Source organism: Orbicella faveolata, unplaced genomic scaffold (genome assembly GCF_042242905.1).
Source record: "Orbicella faveolata isolate gen_17 unplaced genomic scaffold, um_ofav_v1 contig_26, whole genome shotgun sequence".
Lineage (NCBI taxonomy): Eukaryota > Metazoa > Cnidaria > Anthozoa > Scleractinia > Merulinidae > Orbicella > Orbicella faveolata.
Window position 1 is genome coordinate 960,001 of NW_028301554.1, and position 18,544 is coordinate 978,544.

General features: G+C 36.6%; 3 protein-coding genes across 3 annotated transcripts; 1 reads left to right on the forward strand and 2 right to left on the reverse strand.

Annotated features, from left to right (window-relative positions):
• Positions 1-1,788: 1,788 nt before the first annotated feature.
• LOC110068864 (beta-1 adrenergic receptor-like) lies at positions 1,789-3,421 on the reverse strand. The gene has a single exon (XM_020776276.2). It carries the CDS (start codon positions 3,364-3,366, stop codon positions 2,284-2,286), a length of 1,083 nt encoding a protein of 360 aa, XP_020631935.2. The 5' UTR covers positions 3,367-3,421; the 3' UTR covers positions 1,789-2,283.
• A 6,346-nt stretch (positions 3,422-9,767) lies between these two features.
• LOC110068801 (beta-1 adrenergic receptor-like) lies at positions 9,768-11,133 on the forward strand. Its single transcript, XM_020776210.2, has one exon. The coding sequence runs from the start codon at positions 9,863-9,865 to the stop codon at positions 10,907-10,909; it is 1,047 nt and encodes a 348-aa protein (XP_020631869.2). The 5' UTR covers positions 9,768-9,862; the 3' UTR covers positions 10,910-11,133.
• A 2,703-nt stretch (positions 11,134-13,836) lies between these two features.
• On the reverse strand, positions 13,837-15,344 carry LOC149107535 (histamine H2 receptor-like). Its single transcript, XM_089295895.1, has one exon. It carries the CDS (start codon positions 15,342-15,344, stop codon positions 14,301-14,303), a length of 1,044 nt encoding a protein of 347 aa, XP_089152021.1. The 3' UTR covers positions 13,837-14,300.
• Between the last annotated feature and the right edge of the window lie 3,200 nt (positions 15,345-18,544).

The following is an 18,544-nucleotide window of genomic DNA, read 5'->3' on the forward strand; positions in this document are numbered from 1 at the left end:
ATTATCATCGTCTATGCACCAAGCTAAAGGGTCTACAACACAAACAATGCATCTCACAACATACAATATGAACGAAAAGCAGTCCAGTCAAGAGAGCGCCTGGAATTCCAATCAACACAACGAAGCCTCTAAAATTAAAAATAGAGAATTAAAATTAACATTCACATCTTGAAATTAAGATGGAGCAAACTCAGGGACTCGAAAACAAGATACTTAATTTAAATTTCCACTTATTCCCAAAATTGCGGTGGCAATGTTTGAGTAGTGCCAGCCAGGAAGATTAATAGTACTTGAATAGAACCAATAAACCTTCATTAAGTAAACTTGTTCAGCTGGCTACCTTCTGTGCAAACCAATATACGAAAAGGGAAACTTTACTTATGGAAGGTAAACACAAAAGGCCAAAATAACGAATCACTTGTCTACCGAATGGACGCTAGTGATGAAGAGGTTACACACAGACACCGGTGTAAAAGAATCGCCAATGCCCAAAATAGAATAACTTAACTCGTGGTTGTAAACTGAAAAAGATACTACTATTGGTTTCCCGATCTTATCTCGCAAAAGGGTAATTTTTATTACTATATTCTGTCCCATACACGGAATTCGGTATATGCTGGACATAAGTATTTCTAGGTTGAGATAATCTCTACTTTTACAACGCTTTACCATGTGATGCGCGCATTTCTCTGATATTTCTCATCCTTTAATTAGCGCGGGTGATTTCGGCTTCTCTTTTCAACCCGTGAATTGCGTAAGCAAGTAAGGCGCTATAGTGGTGGATCATGTTATGCAAATTAGGGGTTGGTAAAGATAAGGTTGTTGATCATCTGTTACTTTCCTATCGCGATTCCACGTATTGTTGTACGACCATATATCGTTTGACATCTTTAGGACAACTTATAATGCAACTGCATAACGGAAATTTGGACAATTTAGTTGCAAATTCAATCTATTACAACACTGAATTGCTTTAAACAAATATCATTCATTATATATTGTGTTGGTTTTAAATAGAGTGGGGCGTGCGTGGTGGGGTAAGATAGGTCATTGCAAAATTGTAAGTTAATAATCCAATCCAAAAAGCTAAACCCCAACGAAGATTTGGGGTTAATGAAAGCAGATGACTTGCAGTTTACGCACGAAACACATTTCTTCAAATTCTCTCGCACGAGCCGTTAATTTGCTAACTACAAGTCAACGCTGAAACCTTCAGTTTTTTCCGGGAACTGTGGTTAATAAAAGTTGCGTTGTTGATAAAGATTGAAGATTTTAGACTAATTTAGAGTTGTCAAAAAGGAATCTTTTCCTTTTCATATTTTGTCCTGTTTTTAACGAGGATTATAGGGCTAAAGGAGGGTTTCCGGGTAATTGACTTCTGGGTGGAGATTTCCGGGGGGAGATTTTTGAGTAGGGCTTATTGACAGATTGCGATCAAGATTCTAGATTTTAGATCGTCTAGTGATTTTTTTGTTTGTTTTTTTTTTTTGGAGAACTTTAATGTAACTTTAAGAAGATTAAGAATAACTTTACATTGTATTTTTAATAAACGGTATAGGATCCTGAACGTGTAATGTTCTTTTAATCTGGCGCTTTTAATCTTGAAATCTCTACACGCTTCCATTTAATTGTTTTTAATTTAATTTGTTTTGTTTGTCGCTGCGCTCCTCCTGTCTCTGGTTGCTTTACACTTAAAATTGTCTTGTTTTACTTTAGACAACTGGTAAGCTTGTGAAAGTTACCAAACACTCAAAGAGGGTGTCACACAATTTAAAACTGAGATTGCAATTAACGTGTTCAAAATTTAATGATGTCGATCTTGCTTTAAATTACATTTTATGTTACAACTAGCGACGTTAACTGACAATTTGACTGTCAGAAATTGTTAGATCTGTACTCCATTCGTCCCGACTTACGCTTGTACATACATGATTCCAATTTACATACAGTTAATTTTGTCATACATTAAGTTGATCTTTTATTTCTAGTCCTAGGTCATATCGGCCGGTATGTTTTGTATTTTTGACTGAGTTTTCCCCATGATCAGATAATTCTCACAAAATAGTTTTTAATCAAGATTTTTGAAACGTCTATACTAACGGCCTGACGTACGCTGTGAAGAAAGAAAGACTTTACTAACCCGTTTCTTCATATTTTTCTTTCAACTGTTCCCCTGAACGCAGTTGCTAGCATTCAATGTCTCCTTCTTTCTCGTTCAGGGTTTTTAAAAGTTAAGAGTCTACTTTACTGCTCCATTTCTTCACATGTCTCCATCAATTCCCATTATCGGTGCAATGTCTCATTTCCTTGTTCCACTTCACCCTCTCGGCAAACCCTGTTTTCTCCCTGTTCAGTAGTGGCTACAGCTTGAATTTGTCTTGGTCCAAAAATATTCCTTTCAAGCTGCTCGGCTTGTACAAAAGTTTTCTTCGACAACAACTGAATGAAAGCCACGCGGAAAGATCTTATTCTAACGGCGTAAATCAGTGGATTAAACAACGAGTTCAGTACGGGAAATAAAGAAAGAAGATGAAACATGATTTGTTTTACATTAATAGTGATGCTGTTTTTCATAAAGGATATCAAAATGACAATAATGATAATTGCCGGGAAATAACACAGGAAAATTGTGAGCAGTGCAGTAATTGTACGGTGAAAAGCTTTTTTATTCTTAAGTAATTTCTGCTTTACCTCTAAGGAAACTTGATTAGCAATAATTTGCTTTTCGTTGCGGCGGATCTCCCTGTATACAGAAACGTTCAAATAAACGACTAACGCAAGAAAAATAAACTGCATAACAATAACTACAAATTTTGTGACATTTCTTATGTTTGCCGGCCAGAAGTCTTCCACCGGAGGGATGATCACGGCAGCCCACACCACACCAGAGGCTGCGATGAGACGACCTTCAGTAACAAGGTTTTCGTATGCAAAAGGGTGTTTTATAGCGAGATAACGCTCTGAGCTCAATACAACGAAATGATCAAGCGACGCTATGAGACACCTTAAGTTAATAGCCACCGTTATCTTGGCTAGCGTGCTGCAAAGTATGCCAGTCTCACCTTTGAGCATAAAGCTATGCCGAACGATTTGCAAAGGTTGAACAACAAGTCCAACAATGAGGTCAGTTGTGGCTAAACAAGCGAGTGATACGTTGGATTTGGTGCGAAGTCGACGATTGGTTTTCACTGCCACCATTACCAAGATGTTCAGCAAAATGACGAAAGGACAGCTTACAGCGTTAGCGGCGATTCTGAAGATGAGTACAGCGCGAAGCTCAGGAGAAAGTCTCTCGGCAATCGCCAGAGGAAGATATGGGACTGAACCACAACTGGCTGATGTGGTGTTGATTGTGGTGTTATTCATGTTTTCTGGATTAATTCAAAACGTTTTTCGCTTCCTCGAGTTGCTCCAACAATGGGGAGAAGCTGTTCGTGTATGTGGACAGTTTGAGAGCTCATTTGTTTGTGTTTCAAATAAATTCAATTTACGATTATTTTATCGACTAGAATTTACATCTGGATGGCAGTAAGTAAGCTGTGGTATCATATTTTGAAGTTGGTTGTTAAGTATTAACATTAACTTGAGGTATTGTTGGTCCCCAAAAACCGGAATCCCACTTGAATATACAGCTGAGACCAAGCAATTAACAAAGATGCTTTTCACAAGTTGATCGTATATTGAGAATTCTGCCGTAAGCGCTGAGGCCCAGCGGAAATTTGGATTTAGCTATTGTTTAGAAACAAAAAGCATTTTTCCAGATTTTGTCGGACGAGAGTTTACTAACTAACCACAAGTGAATGCTGAAGCTTTTACATTTTGATGACGAAAGTTATTTTGGTCGCTAAATTCAGTTTCCTTTGTTTGAAGAAAATTAGGCGGTTAGCTGTGGACCAGTTGTGTTCCACGTTAATGAGTTTGTGATTAATTTATCGACCAAAATTAACACTTACTCAAAGCAAATAAGCTTTTGTATCATATTTAGCCAAAAAAATAAATTTTCACTTCTACATTTCGCCTCCATAAACGGAAGTTTGGTAACTTAAGTTGAACATGTATATATCACTGTTTTTTTCAACGGCTTACCATGTGATGTGCGTATTTCACTGTGATATTTCTCATCCTTTTATAAGGGGTGTGATTTCGGCTTCCATTTTTAACCCGTACTTGCGCAAGCAAATTACGGGTTGAAGTGGTGGATCAGGTTATGTAAATTAGGGGTTGGTCTATAATCTGTCAACTTCCCATCGCAATTTTACTGTTTTTCGGGGACATATATTGTTTGACATCTCTAGGACAACGTGTTACGTGAATCTAAGTGTTACATGCTAAAAAATGAAACTGTTAGTTCAAATGATTAACTCAGATTAAATGGTTGTTAAAACTTCTGGTTAATTTGTTGATCAGGGCAAGTGTTAATGGCAGCTTGTAAATGTCGGTTCATTTATTGGTCGGAGAAAGTATGGATCTCAATCTTTCGGACGTACTTCCTTGAGTTCAAGTTAAGGAAAGGTCGGCTTATATCTGTCAAGATTGTCTTACAGCGTTGGTAAACAGTTTCATTTCTGCTCTAAGTATGAAGTCTAGAGAAAAGATCTTTGTGAAAGTTTACTGTCAATTAGAGTATATTTGTGCAAGAAATTTGTCCAAAAAGCTAACGCAGAACGGAAATTTGGAAAATGTAGCTGCAAACTTGAATCTCTAACAACACGGAATGAATTTAAATATCTATTATTTAAGAAACAGAAAACACGTACCGTGTTTCTATGGAGTTTTAGAAACACGAGTGGAAGTTTGGGAGAACGAGAAATGCTGTGGGAACACGAGCCGTAGGCGAGTGTTTCCACAGCATCATCAAGTTGGCCTCTTTAATGAGGAATTCCTCTTGAACATACAACTGAAATCCTTTTAATGAGTAAATTAACATTGTATATTAATAACCCTGTGCAAAAATCCAAACCCCAACGAGACACTTTACGCAGAAACACAATAAGTCACACTTGAAAAAATGAATCACACGTGGAAAAACGGGTCACACTTAGAAAGGTGGGTGACATTTGGAAAAATGCGTCACACTTCGAGAAACGGGTCACACTGGTAGATAAAAGTAGTCACTATGTTAGTCATATATGGCCGCCATCTTGAAACGAACTGTAAGTTTACTGGTCTATTAACTTTTTATGCAATAACTTGGCGGTTTTTGTGTGAAGACCAAGATATAACACTGTTACTTAAAACTTCATCTCTCGATGTTAAAATTCCATATCTTCAAAGGGTGGAAAAGAGGATGATGTCAAACAACAGCCATATCAGTCAAATATGGAAGTCCATCATCTCAGATCTAATGACGTTTTTCTTAGCAGCCTGCCACTCTCTCACTCTATATCAAGACAGTCTACTCTCACCTGGAACTTCATCTCTCGATATTAAAATCCAATCACTTTAAGGGAGGATGACGTCAAACAACAGCCATGTTAGTCCATGTCCATCTTGAAAGAAAGTCCAACTTTTCTGGTCTAATAACTTTTTATGTAGTGGCATGGTAGTTTCTGTGTGGATATCAAGATATAAAACTGTCACCTAAAACTTCGTCTCTCGATGGTAGAATCCCATCTCTTCAGTGGGTGAAAAAAAGAATGATGTCAAACATCGGCTATATTAGTGTAAAATGGCCGCTATCTTGAACCAAAGGAACAGTTTTGAGGTCTCATAACTTTTTATCTAGCAGCCTAGTAGTTTTTGTGTGGATATCAAGATATGAAACTGTCACCTAAAACTTCATCTCTCGATGGGAGAATCCGATTTATTCAGTGGGTAAAAAGGGGAATGATCTCAAACATCGGCCATGTTAGTGTAATATAGCCGCCATTTTGCAACGAAGTCCGTCATCAGAGGTCTAATGACGTTTTTCTTAACAGCCTGCTACTCTTTCTCTCTATATCAAAGCAGTCTACCCTCACCTGGAACTTCATCTCTCGGTAGAAGAATCCCATTTTTTTCAGGGGTTAAAAAGAGGATGATGTCAAAGAACAGTCATGTTAGTGTAATATGGCCGCCATCTTGAAACGGGATGCAACTTTTCTGGTCAAATAACTTTTTAAATAATAGCTTGGTAGTTTTTGTGTGGATATCAAGATATAAACTGTCACCGAAAACTTCATCGCTCGACGGCAGAATCCCATCTCTTCAACGGGTGAAAAAGAGAATGATGTCAAACATCGGCCATCTTAGTGGAATATGGCCACCATCTTGAAACGAAGTGCAACTTTTCTGGTCGCATAACTTTTTATGTAGTAGCGTGGTAGTTTTTGTGTGGAAATCAAGATATAAAACTGTGACCTAAAACTTTATCTCTCGATGGTAGAATCCCATCTCTTCAACTGATGAAAAAAAAAAATGTTGTCAAACATCGGCCATCTTAGTGGAATATGGCCGCCATCTTTAAACGAAGTTTAAATCTTTTGGGCCAATAACCTTTTATGTAATAGCTTGGTAGTTTTTGTTTGAATATTAAGATATAAAATTTTCACCTAAATTTTTATCTCTCGATGTTGGAATCCCATTTTCTTAACGGGTAGAAAAGAGGGTGATGTTAAACATTGGCCATGTCAGTCTAATATAACCGTCATCATGGAACGATTTCCAACATCTCAGGTTTAATAACGTTTTTTCTTAGTACCTTGCTAGTTTTTGTCTTTACATCAAAATAGTCTACTGTCGCCTGGAACTTTATCTCTCAATATTAGAATCCTATCTCTTTCACCTGTCGAAAAGAGGATAAAGTCCAAAAAACGACCATGTTAGTCTACATTACGAGATTTATAGGAGTCTGAAATACACAGCAGTACATGGGGTTCTAATTTCCGGTGGCGTCATGGTGCTTGTGCTAATCTGAATGAATGAATGAATGAATGACAACTTTATTTAAGTCTCAGTCTCAATAGCTGAGCGCAAGTGCTCTACTAATTGGGGAGACTAAAATATAAAATAAAATGTATTCACCTAAGATTTAGTAAAATTAAGAAAATATTAAAATATAAAAATTGAATTTAAAAAAATAATAATTTGTTGATTTGTTTAAAGATGGCGGCCATATTCCACTAAGATGGCCGATGTTTAACACCATTTTCTTTTTCACCAGTTGAAGAGATGGGATTCTACCATTGTTGATAAATCAGATTACAAATCTGTAATTGCTGCACAATTTGTGGGTGTTTGTGGTGTATTAGCCGTTTAGCATTTGACAGAATAATTTAATGCGGTTAACCTGATCACCAACCATATATTGCCTGGTTAAAAAAGTTTAAATAGTTAATATTACAACCAGAGGCTTCGCTGTATATGCATTGCGCGAAATTGGATGAAAGAACGAGTGGCGCGCTGTGGAGCATGGCAACAAATCCTTTGTCTGTTCGCCTCTATTAATCAAATTCGCTCGAACTCGATCCGAGCCAAATTTGATTCGCCGTGTCGAGCGAATGGTTTCATTAATCACGAGAGTTCATGTCGAGTTTCGGTTTCGATGGTCATCGACAAACTGGTTTTCCACTAACCTCAAAAAGATTCAGCGCTATAAAGCTTCATTTGAAGGTTTCCAGGATCTAGCCAATTGCAGCCATACAGCTGTGAGAAGCTCTAAAGGTCGAATGGTGATAGTAATATTCTTCATGTCATCATGATTCTGGATTACTTTCTATCTTTGCGGGTGCCTTTCGCGAAGAATTCTTACCCGCGTAAGTTTCAATAAAAGGAGTCGTTGAGCATGTTTCCAGAAACAGTCACAGAGCGTGCATGTTTCCCCAACGTCTCTCATTTTTGCCATACGGGAAAAAAATTGTTTCCAGCGTCAATTTTTGTTCCCAAGATGCAAATTATGCTTCCTCTATACGACAGAAAATTTTAACGATAATCCAAGCATGCGAGCAGTTGTAAAAATTTTGCGAGCACATGCAAGTGAGCACTTATCTAATTTTTGCGAGCAATTCGAGCAAAGGCCAAATTTTGCGAGCACTTTTAATTTCAATGGCATCATTAGATACCCTTTCTAGTCGATAGAAAAAATTCATAAATTGTATTAAGTTAAAACATAAATAAATTAGCTGTCAAACTGTCCACACGAAATGCTTCTTATTCGCGGTGTAACAAGACCAAGCGAAAAAAAAAAAGTTGAGTTGATCCACAAAAACATGAATTACACCACAATCAATCAATCAATCGGGATTCTTAACTTACGATTTATTCCTAAATTGATGGGTGTAGCTGTAAGAACATCACATCAAAATAATCAGGAATTCTCGAAATTTTTCTTTTCATGGACAAACTCACAGCAATAACAAAATATAATTTCATCTTGAATTTCATTTTCCATGACTGCTTCGTCTTCGTTGCCCGACAAAAAATTTGCAAACAATTGACCTCTGCAGTTATACATTTAAATGGAATTGCGGTTTTTTAAGCAAATAATATTGGAAGTTAACTTTAATGTACGGTATTTCTTACCATAAACTTCAAAATGTGTAACAATAGGCACGCTTAAATATCGTTATACAGGTGCAGATTCTAATACATAAAGTAATCATTAATTTTGTTAAGTTGAAACACTAGCAAACTAGCTGTCAAACTGTACAAGAACAGCTTTTTATTTCGTGGAGCAACACGAGGAACGAAAAACGTTTGAGTTAATCCAGAAAACATGAATTACAATTAAACAATTTCGGAACTGTACGCAGTAAAATGAATCACTCTTCAGGAGTTTGGCTCGGCAAACCCAGCAATAAAACTTAACCGTCCAAGAAAGCCTTCAATAGGTAAGCACCGTGTTAGATCTGAGGACGTTGGAGATCAAGCTGCCATTAATACTGTCCCAGTTCAAAAAATTAGCCAGAAGTTTTAACAACATTTAATAATTTCAATTATTTGAACTAAAAGTTCCACTTTTAACACAACACTCGCAAATGTGTTACACGTTGTCCTAAAGACATGCCAAAAAATATGTGTCCCTGCAAAACAGTGGAACCGCGATAGGAAGTTAACAGATGATCGACCAATCCTAATTTCATAATCTGATCCACCGCCACAACTCGTAACGTGCTTGCGCAATTCACGGGTTAAAAAGAGAAGGGGAAATCACAGGCGTTAAAAGATGAGAACTATCAGATAAATATACCAACGTCAAAAAGTTAGGCATGGCGAAAACAGTGATATATACATGCTCGACATACCACTTTTCCGTTTATGGAGACAAAATATAGAAATGAAAATTACCTTATTTATTTTCAAAATATGATACTAAAGCTTATTTGCTTTGATATAAATGTTAATTTTAGTCGATAAATTAATCACAAACACATTAACGTGATACCCAGCTGGTCCGCCGCTAACCGCCATATTTTCTTCAAACAAAGGAAGTTGAATTAAGCGACCAAATTAACTTTCGTCATCAAAATCTAAATTGTGATTAGTTAATAAACTCTCGTCCGATAAAATCTGGAGAAATGATTTTTGTGCCTAAACTGTAGCTAAATCCAAATTTCCGTTGGGCCTTAGCGTTTACGACAGAATTCTCAACATACGATTTACTTGTGAAAAGCATCTTTGATAAAATGCTGGGCTTCAACTGTATATTCAAATGGAATTCCGGTTTTTGGAGACCAATAATACTTAAAGTTAACGTTAATACTTACAAACAACTTCAAAATGTGATACAATAGCATGCAGGTGCAAATGCTAGTCGATAAAATAATCATAAATTGAATTTATTTGAAACACAAACAAATGAGCTCTCAAACTGTCCAAACGAACAGCTTCTCATTTTTGGAGCAACTAGAGCAAGCGAAAAACGTTTTGAATTAATCCAGAAAACATGAATTACACCACAATCAACACCACATCAGCCAGTTGTGGTTCAGTCCCATATCTTTCTCTGCCGATTGCCGAGAGACTTTCTCCCGAGCTTCGCGCTGTGTTCATCTTCAGAATCGCCATTAACGCTGTAAGCTGTCCTTTTGTCATTTTGCTGAACATCTTGGTGATGGTGGCAGTGAAAACCAATCGTCGACTTCGCACCAAATCTAACGTATCACTTGCCTGTTTAGCCACAACTGACCTTGTTGTGGGACTTGTTGTTCAACCTTTGCAAATCATTTACCATAGCTTTATGCTCAAAGGTGAGACTGACATAATTTGCAGCAGGGTGGACAAAATAACAGTTGCTATTACCTTAAGGTGTGTCATAGCGTCGCTTAATCATTTCGTTGTATTGAGTGCAGAACGTTATCTGGCTATAAAACACTCTTTCGCATACGAAAACCTTGTTACTGGAGGTCGTATCATCGTAGCCTCTGGTCTGGTGTGGGTTGCCGCGATCACCCCTCCGATGGAAGACTTCTGGCCAGCGAACATAAGAAATGTCTCAAAATTTGCAGTTCTTGTTACGCAGTTTATCTTTCTTGCGTTACTCGTTTATTTTAACATTTCTGTATACAGGGAGATCCGCCGCAACGAAAAACAAATTATTGCTAATCAAGTTTCTGTAGAAGTGAAGGAGAAGTTACTCAAGAATAAGAAAGCTTTTTACTGCACAATTATTGTTCTGCTCACAATTTTCCTGTGTTATTTCCCGGCAAATATCATTATTGTGATTTTGATATCCATTACGAAAGACCGTGACAGCATCACTATTAATGTAAAACATATCATGTTTCATTTTATTACTTTATTGCCCGTACTGAACTCGTTGTTTAATCCACTGATTTACGCTGTTAGAATAAGATCTTTCCGCGTGGCTTTCATTCAGTTGTTGTCGAAGAAAACTTTTGCACAAGCCGAGCAGCTGGAAAGGAATGCTTTTGGACCCAAACAAATTCAAGCTGTAGCCACTATTGAACAAGGAGAAAACCGGGTTAGCTGAGAGGGTGAAGTGGAACAAGGAAATGAGACATTGAACCGATAATGGAAACTTATGGAGACACAGTCAGAAGTGAAATATGAAGAAACTGTTCAGTAAAGCCGACTTCACAGTCATTCTCAGTTATCGGCGTATTTCATGTCGTAGACGTTACAAAAATTTTGGGTAAAAACTCTTTTTTGAAGATTATCTGACCATGTGAAAACTCAGACAAAAAAATACAAAAATCATATACCAGTTACTATGACCTTGTCAGAATGAGATACGACTAGAAATCAAAGATCGACTTGATGAATGACGTAATTAGCTGTAAGTAAATTGAAATCATGTGCACAAGAGTAAAGCGGAAAGAATGGGGAACAGATCTAACAATTTCTGAAAGTTCTAAGTCAAATTGTCAGTTAACGTCGCGAGTTGTAACGTAAAAGAAGATCGAAGGCATCATTAAATTCTAAACACGTTAATTTTCATCATAATCTGGAAATAAGCCCCACTCAGAAGTGTCCCCCCTGGATATCCCCATCCAGAATGGCTATTAACACGGAAGCCTTCCTTTAATTGCTGTTTAACCCTCGTTAAAAACAGGGCAAAACAACAAAAGGAAAATGATTCTTTATTTGGTAATTGTAAATCCGTCCAAACTCTACAACCTTTATCGCCAACTTTGATTAATTCCTTTTCCGGGAAAAAAAAGGAAAGGCTTCAGCATTGACTTGTAGTTAGTAAACTAACCCTCGTGCGAGAGAATATGAAGAAATGTGTTTCGTGCGTAAACTGTAAGTCATCTGTTTTTACTCGGTCCAAATCCCGTCGTTGCGGTTTAGCTTTTTGGATAGGATTAGTAACGTACAATTTACTCGATAAAAGCATCTTTGTTAAATTGCTGGATTTCAGCGGTATATTCGAGAGCAATTCCTGATTTTTAAAAGAGGTAAAGATCTTTTTTTTCTTTTTTGGCAAGTTTATGGACCGAATCGCAGGCGCGCTCGATAAAATTGACAAAAATAAAAAGGAGACAAATAGATCTCCACAAGCGAGTTCAATAAACGTTTCTCGGGTCGCTCTTGTGAACATTTACCTAAAATTGTCCTCAAAACGTACATGAAGGTAAACCGATTTCTGGTTAATCAAAAACTGTCTATTTTGCGAAATGAATTTAAAAAGCAATTCGCCGAAATTGATTCGTGAGCGGTCCATCTTAGCGGTCCGTATTGCAAAATTCAGACCGTTAAGGAAGCTAATCAGAATTGTCCTTTTCCTCCTCGCCGACCAGTTCAGTCATACAACAAAAAAGTTTATTTGCTTTTAATTAAACGTTAATTTTAGTCGATAAATTAATTAATCACAAACTCATTAACGTGAAACACAACTGGTCCGCTGCTAACCGCCTAATTTTATTCAAACAAATGATGCTGAAGCGACCAAATTAACTTTCGTCAACAAAATATGAAGGCTGCAGCATTTACTTGTTACTCGTTAATATACTCTCGTCTGAAAGAATCTGAATGCTTTTCGAGCCTAAACTAGAGCTTAATCCAAATTTCCCTTGGACCTAAGCGCTTGCGACAGAAATCTCAATATACGATTTACTCGTAGCATCTTCTTAAATTGCTTTGCTGCAGCTGTATATTCAAGTGGAATTCATCTTTATGGAAACCAATAATACTTGAAGTTACGTTAATACTAACAACTAACTATAAAATATGATACAATAGCTTACTTACAATACTGTCATGCAGATGCAAATGCTAGTCGATAAGATAATCATAAATTGAATTTATTTGAAACACAAATCAATTAGCTGTCAAATTGTCTAGACGAACAGCTTTTCATTTTTGAGCAACATGAGGAACGGAAATCGTTTGAGTTAATCCAGGAAGCATGAATTACACCACAATCAATACCAGATCAGACAGTTGTGGTTCAGTCCCATATTTTCCTTTATCGGTTCCCGAGAGACTTTCTCCCGAGCTTCGCGCTGTATTCATCATTTTTCAGAATCGCCGTGAACGCTATAAGCAGTCCTTTCGTCATTTTGCTGAACATCTTGGTGATGGTGGCAATGAAAACCAACCGTCAACTTTGTACCAAATCTAACGTATCACTCGCCTGTTTAGCCACAACTGACCTTGTTGTGGGACTTGTTGATCAACCTTTGCAAATCAATTTGCACCTATATTTTACGAGTAAATTGTCTGTTAACAATTCTATCCAATAAGCTAATTCACATTTTCTCGGACGAGAGTTAATTTAGTAACTATAAGTCAATGCTGAAGCCTTCAGCTTTTTTTTCCCGGGAAGGGCGGTTAATGCGAGTTGGCGATAAAGACTGTATATTTTAGACTGACTTACAGTTATCGACAAGAATAATTTTCCTTTACATGGTTTGTTCGTTTTTTTTTTTTTTAACAAGGGTTCAACAGCGACTTAACAGTGAAGAACATCCGGGAAGGTCGCTTCTGGGTGGTGATTTACCGAGGAATGAAAGACTTCTGAGTGAGGCTTACTGACAGATTGCGATTAAGATTCTAGGCTTTAGATCGTATTGTGATTTTTGTTTTTCTGAGAACTTTGATGCAATATGAAAAAGGTTAAGAGTAACTTTATATTGCATTCTTAATGTACGGTATAGAACCCTGAACGTGAAATATCTTTTAATCTCGTGCTTTCATTTAACTGTCTTGTTTTACTTTAGATAATTTGGTAAGCTTGTGAAATTACTTAATATTCAGGCTTGAACGGGATTCGAACCCATGACCTCCGCGATACCGGTGCAGTGTTCTACCTGCACCAGTTTTTATTTCACAACTGCTTAAGTTGTTTTTATCGACTGCGATGATCAATCATGTCTTCATATCTTTCTCCGCAGTTCAAATATATGACATTTCAAATATTCACTTGCAGTTACCAAACACTCAAATAGGGTGTCACACAATTTAAAGGTCAGATTAAAACAGTAACTTGTTTAATATTTAATAGCGTCCTCTTCGATCTTGGTCTAAATTACATTTTATGTTACAACTTGCGACGTCAACTGACACTTCGACTTAACTATAGATCTGTTTTCTATACGATACGATTTACGCCACAAGGCGGCTTGTGTACATGATGTCAATTGCATACAGTTAATTTTTTCATACGTCACAATGATCTTTGATTTCTAGTCCAATTTCTTTCTTACTAAGTCATTTCTGCTGGTAGGTTTTTTTTATGTTTTGTGTTTTTTCACGAGTTTTCCACTTGACCAGACAATCTTCAGTTTTTACTCAAGATTTTTGAAACATCTACGACCTGATCCACGTCGTAAAGTAAGCATGGCTGAGAGAATCGACTGTGTCTCCATAAGTTGCCATTATCGGTTCAATGTTTCATTTCCTTGTTCCACTTCACCTTCTCAGCGGCTAACCCTGTTTTCCTCCTGTCCAGCGGCAGCTACAACTCTAACTTGTTTTGGTCCAAAAATATTCCTTTCAAGCTGCTCGGCTTGTGCGATAGTTTTCCTAAACAACAACTGAATGAAAGCTACGCGGAAATATCTTATTCTAACAGCGTAAATCAGTGGATTAAACAACGAATTCAGTACGGGCGATAAAGTAAGAAGATGATACATTGTATTTTTTACATTAAGAGCGATGCTGTCTTTCAAAAACGATATCATAATGACAACAATGATATTTGCCGGGAAATAACATAAGAAAATTGCGAGTAGTACCATAATTGTGCAGTAAAAAGCTTTCTTATTCTTGAGTAACTTCTCCTTCGCTTCTAAGGAAACTTGATTAGCAATAATTTGTTTCTCGTTGCGGCGGACCTCCCTGAATATAGAAACGTTCAAATAACCGACTAACGCAATAGAGATTAACTGCATAGTAACCATTAATAATATTCCCACATATTGAATATTAGGTGGCCAGAAGTCTTCAGTCGGAATGGCGATCGCTACAGCCCACGCCAGACCAGTGGCTACGATGATACGAACTTCACTAACAAGGTTTTCATATGCGAAAGGGTGTTTTATAGCCAGATAACGCTCTGCACTCAATAAAACGAAAATATTAAGCGAAGTTATGATACACCTTGTGGTAATGGCTACTCTTATTGCGGCAAGCGTGCTGCAAAATATGCCAGTCTCACCTTTGAGCATAAAGCTATGGTGAACGATTTGCAAAGGTTGAACAACAAGTCCGACAACAAGGTCAGTTGTGGCTAAACAGGCAAGTGATACGTTAGATTTGGTGCGAAGTTGACGTTTGGTTTTCACTGCCACCATCACCAAGATGTTCAGCAAAATGACGAAAGGACAGCTTACAGCGTTAGCGGCGATTCTGAAGATGAGTACAGCGCGAAGCTCAGGAGAAAGTCTCTCGGCAATCGGTAAAGGAAAATATGGGACTGAACCACAACTGGCTGATGTGGTGTTGATTGTGGTGTAATTCATGTTTTCTGGATCAACTCAAACGTTTTTGGTGTTGCTCCAAAAATGGGAAACCGTTGGTGTGGACAGTTTGGCGGCTAATTTGTTGTGTTTTAAATAAATTCAATTTATGATTTATCTACTAGAATTTACATCTGCATGACGATAAGTAAACTATTGTAGCGTATTTTGAAGTTGCTTGTAAGTATTAACATTAACTTCAAGTATTACTGGTCTCCAAAAACCGGAATAATTCCAATTGAATATACAAGTGAAGCCAGGCAATTTAACAAAGATATTCTTTTCACGTGTAAATCTTATGTTGGTGAGATCCTGTCATAAGCATTATGGCTCAACGGAAATTCGGCTCAAACGGAAATTTCCATGGGTTTTCATAGGACCAGTCATATAGTAAGGATGATATTTGTATGTAATTTCGTGCCGAGAGATTTAATTTGCACCTACATTTTCCAATTTCTCTTATCTTTTTGAACAAATGTCTGGCAAACAATTATTCTTTGTTGTATGTTATTGGTTCCCACGGTGTGTCCATGCCCAACATATGCAATTCCGTTAACCAAGGCTTCTTTAACTGAAAATCAATTATTTATACAGTAAAATTTCACAAGGATCTTTTCTTTAGACCCACAGTAATTACCAACGCTGTAACACCGAAATTTGATTTAAATGTAACCTTGCGCGGCATTTACGTCACTGTTTCATGACGGACGCCTGAACTATTGAGATGAACACTTTCCCCGACAAACAAATGAACCGTCAGTTACAAGCAGCCATTAACTCTAGTCTTTCGCTGATCGACAAATTAACCAGAAGTTTTAACCACCATTTGTTTGAAATAATAGTTTTATTTTTGAACTAACAGTTTCATTTTAGTACAACACTGACATTTGTATGACACTTTTTCCTATAGGGATGTCAAACAATATATGTCCCTGCAAAACAGTGGAATTGCGATGGGAAGTTAACATATGATCAACCAACTCCTAATCTGCATAATCTGGTCCACCACTATAACGCGTAACTTGCTTACGCAATTCACGGGTTAAAAAAGGAAGCCGAAATGACACGCTTTAAAGGATGAGAAACATCAGATGAATAAACGAACTTCAAAAGGTAACGTGTTGCAAAAACTGTGATATATACATGTTCAACATACAAAATTCTCTTTTATAGAGAAAGAATATAGAAGTGAAAATTACCTTTTTCCAAATATGTTACAAAAGCTTATTTGCTTTTATATAAATGTTAATTCTAGTCGATTAATTAATCACAAACTCATTAACGTGAAATACAGCTATTCCGCTGCTAACCGCTCAATTAATGCTTTTCAAACAAAGGAAGCTGAAGCGAGCAAATTTATTTTCGTCATCAAAAACTGAAAGCTTCGGCATTCACTTGTAGTTAGTTGATAGAGTCTGGTCCGAGAGAATCTGGAGAAATGCTTTTCGTGCCTAAACCATAGCTAACTCCAAATTAACATTTAACCTCGAAAATGCTCTAAATAACCATCTTGATTGAATTCATGGGATCGAGACAGATAAAAAATATAAAATAAAAAATAAACCAACTAGTTGAATGTAGCTGAAAATACTGCTTCCAGTGTTCGATCGATGATTGATATTTTTAAAGCTTTTGTGTAATCCTCTCTGTTGCTTTTTGACTGAATTTCCGGTGACCTCTGTTCACCTGCATCAGAGTTCTTCAAGCAGTATCAAAGTTGAATATATTTGCCCAATATTTCGGTTAGCGAAACAACAACAACAACAACTTTTATTACTACTATGACTCACATGTTTACAATTTTTACAGAAATAGATAAACAGATTAAGTTAAAAATGCTTGATAATAGCAACAGCGCGAACCCGCAGGTAGCCTGGGCTAATCTAGGCCAAAGACCTTTTATTTCGATCCTGTCACTAAATAGAAATAAAATTACAACTCTAATTAGACTAAGTAAGAAACAATATTTTCATAACTATTTTCAATGGAATATTTTCAGCATGAAGAAGACCTGGGCAGGTATGAATGAACTCATTAATCGCGGAAGGAAAAAATATGAAAAAAATCCCTGCCTTAAAGGATGAAAGCAGCGGTCGTTTAATCTACGATCAGCAGGAAACATATCCTCTAAAAGAGCTAATATAAAAGGAAATGCCGACCCCAAATGACCGGTTACTTTTAAAAGTTTTTGAATTATAACAAAATAGGAAACGATAGCCTCCCCTTTGTTGCCACGCTCGAAACAAAGCTTCAAATTTTTCAATATAAAATTATCCACAACATACTTCCAACTAGGTGTTCCCTTTTCCGTATGAAGTTATGTGATTCTCAAATCTGTCAGCTATGCAAAATGCAACCGCAAACATTGCCTCACTTATTTTACCTTTGTTCTGTAATTTCCAATTTCTGGTCTGCATTTCAAAATTGGTGGTTTGAAAACATAAAAACATAATAACTCTCATCGAACGTAATATCCTTTTGGTTGGCATGATAACACCACAGAATCAAAAGACATTTTAAACTATGTCACCTTGGTGGCCAAGTATTATATCTTTTGCACTATCCAAGACAGCGATGATGTACCCTTTGACGGCTTTCCTTCTTTACTTAAGAACAAATTAAACACTTCACAACAAATAGCAGTTAAAAATGAAACCTCTGACAATTTCAACAAAAAGTGGAAAGACTTTATTTGAGTTTTTCTCATTTTACTTTCTTCGTTAAGTTATTAATTTATTTAATTAATTCTTAATTTAGTAATTGTTTCTTTTTTTTTTTTGCAACGTACCCACTCAAAATGCTGTACTTTGTAAAAGTTTGTAATTCTTTTTTTGTTTGTATTTTTGTAACACACACTATTGCCTTCTGTATTATCTTTTGTATCTCCTTTTATTGTCCTATTGTAGTTCATGTTGTAATAATAATAATAATAATGACTTTAAGGACTTATAATAATAATAGTAATAATAATAATAATAATAATAATAATAATAATAATAGTAATAATAATAATAAAATCAGGAAACCATAGACGAGAATAAAGCTAAATATCAGTAACAACGTTCATAGGTTCGACCGTGAGCCTATCACCCTTGAAATCCTGATGTCGATCGATATCTTCGGACAACAAGAACCAAAAGCTGGTTCCTTTGGATTTGTTTCGCTTTAATTATTACCCCGATATTTCGATCTCGCGATATTTT

Excerpts from the sequence above, each read along its gene's own strand:
- LOC110068864 (XM_020776276.2), bottom strand. The coding sequence starts at position 3,366 with ATGAATAACACCACAATCAACACCACATCAGCCAGTTGTGGTTCAGTC.
- LOC110068801 (XM_020776210.2), top strand. The coding sequence starts at position 9,863 with ATGAATTACACCACAATCAACACCACATCAGCCAGTTGTGGTTCAGTC.
- LOC149107535 (XM_089295895.1), bottom strand. The coding sequence starts at position 15,344 with ATGAATTACACCACAATCAACACCACATCAGCCAGTTGTGGTTCAGTC.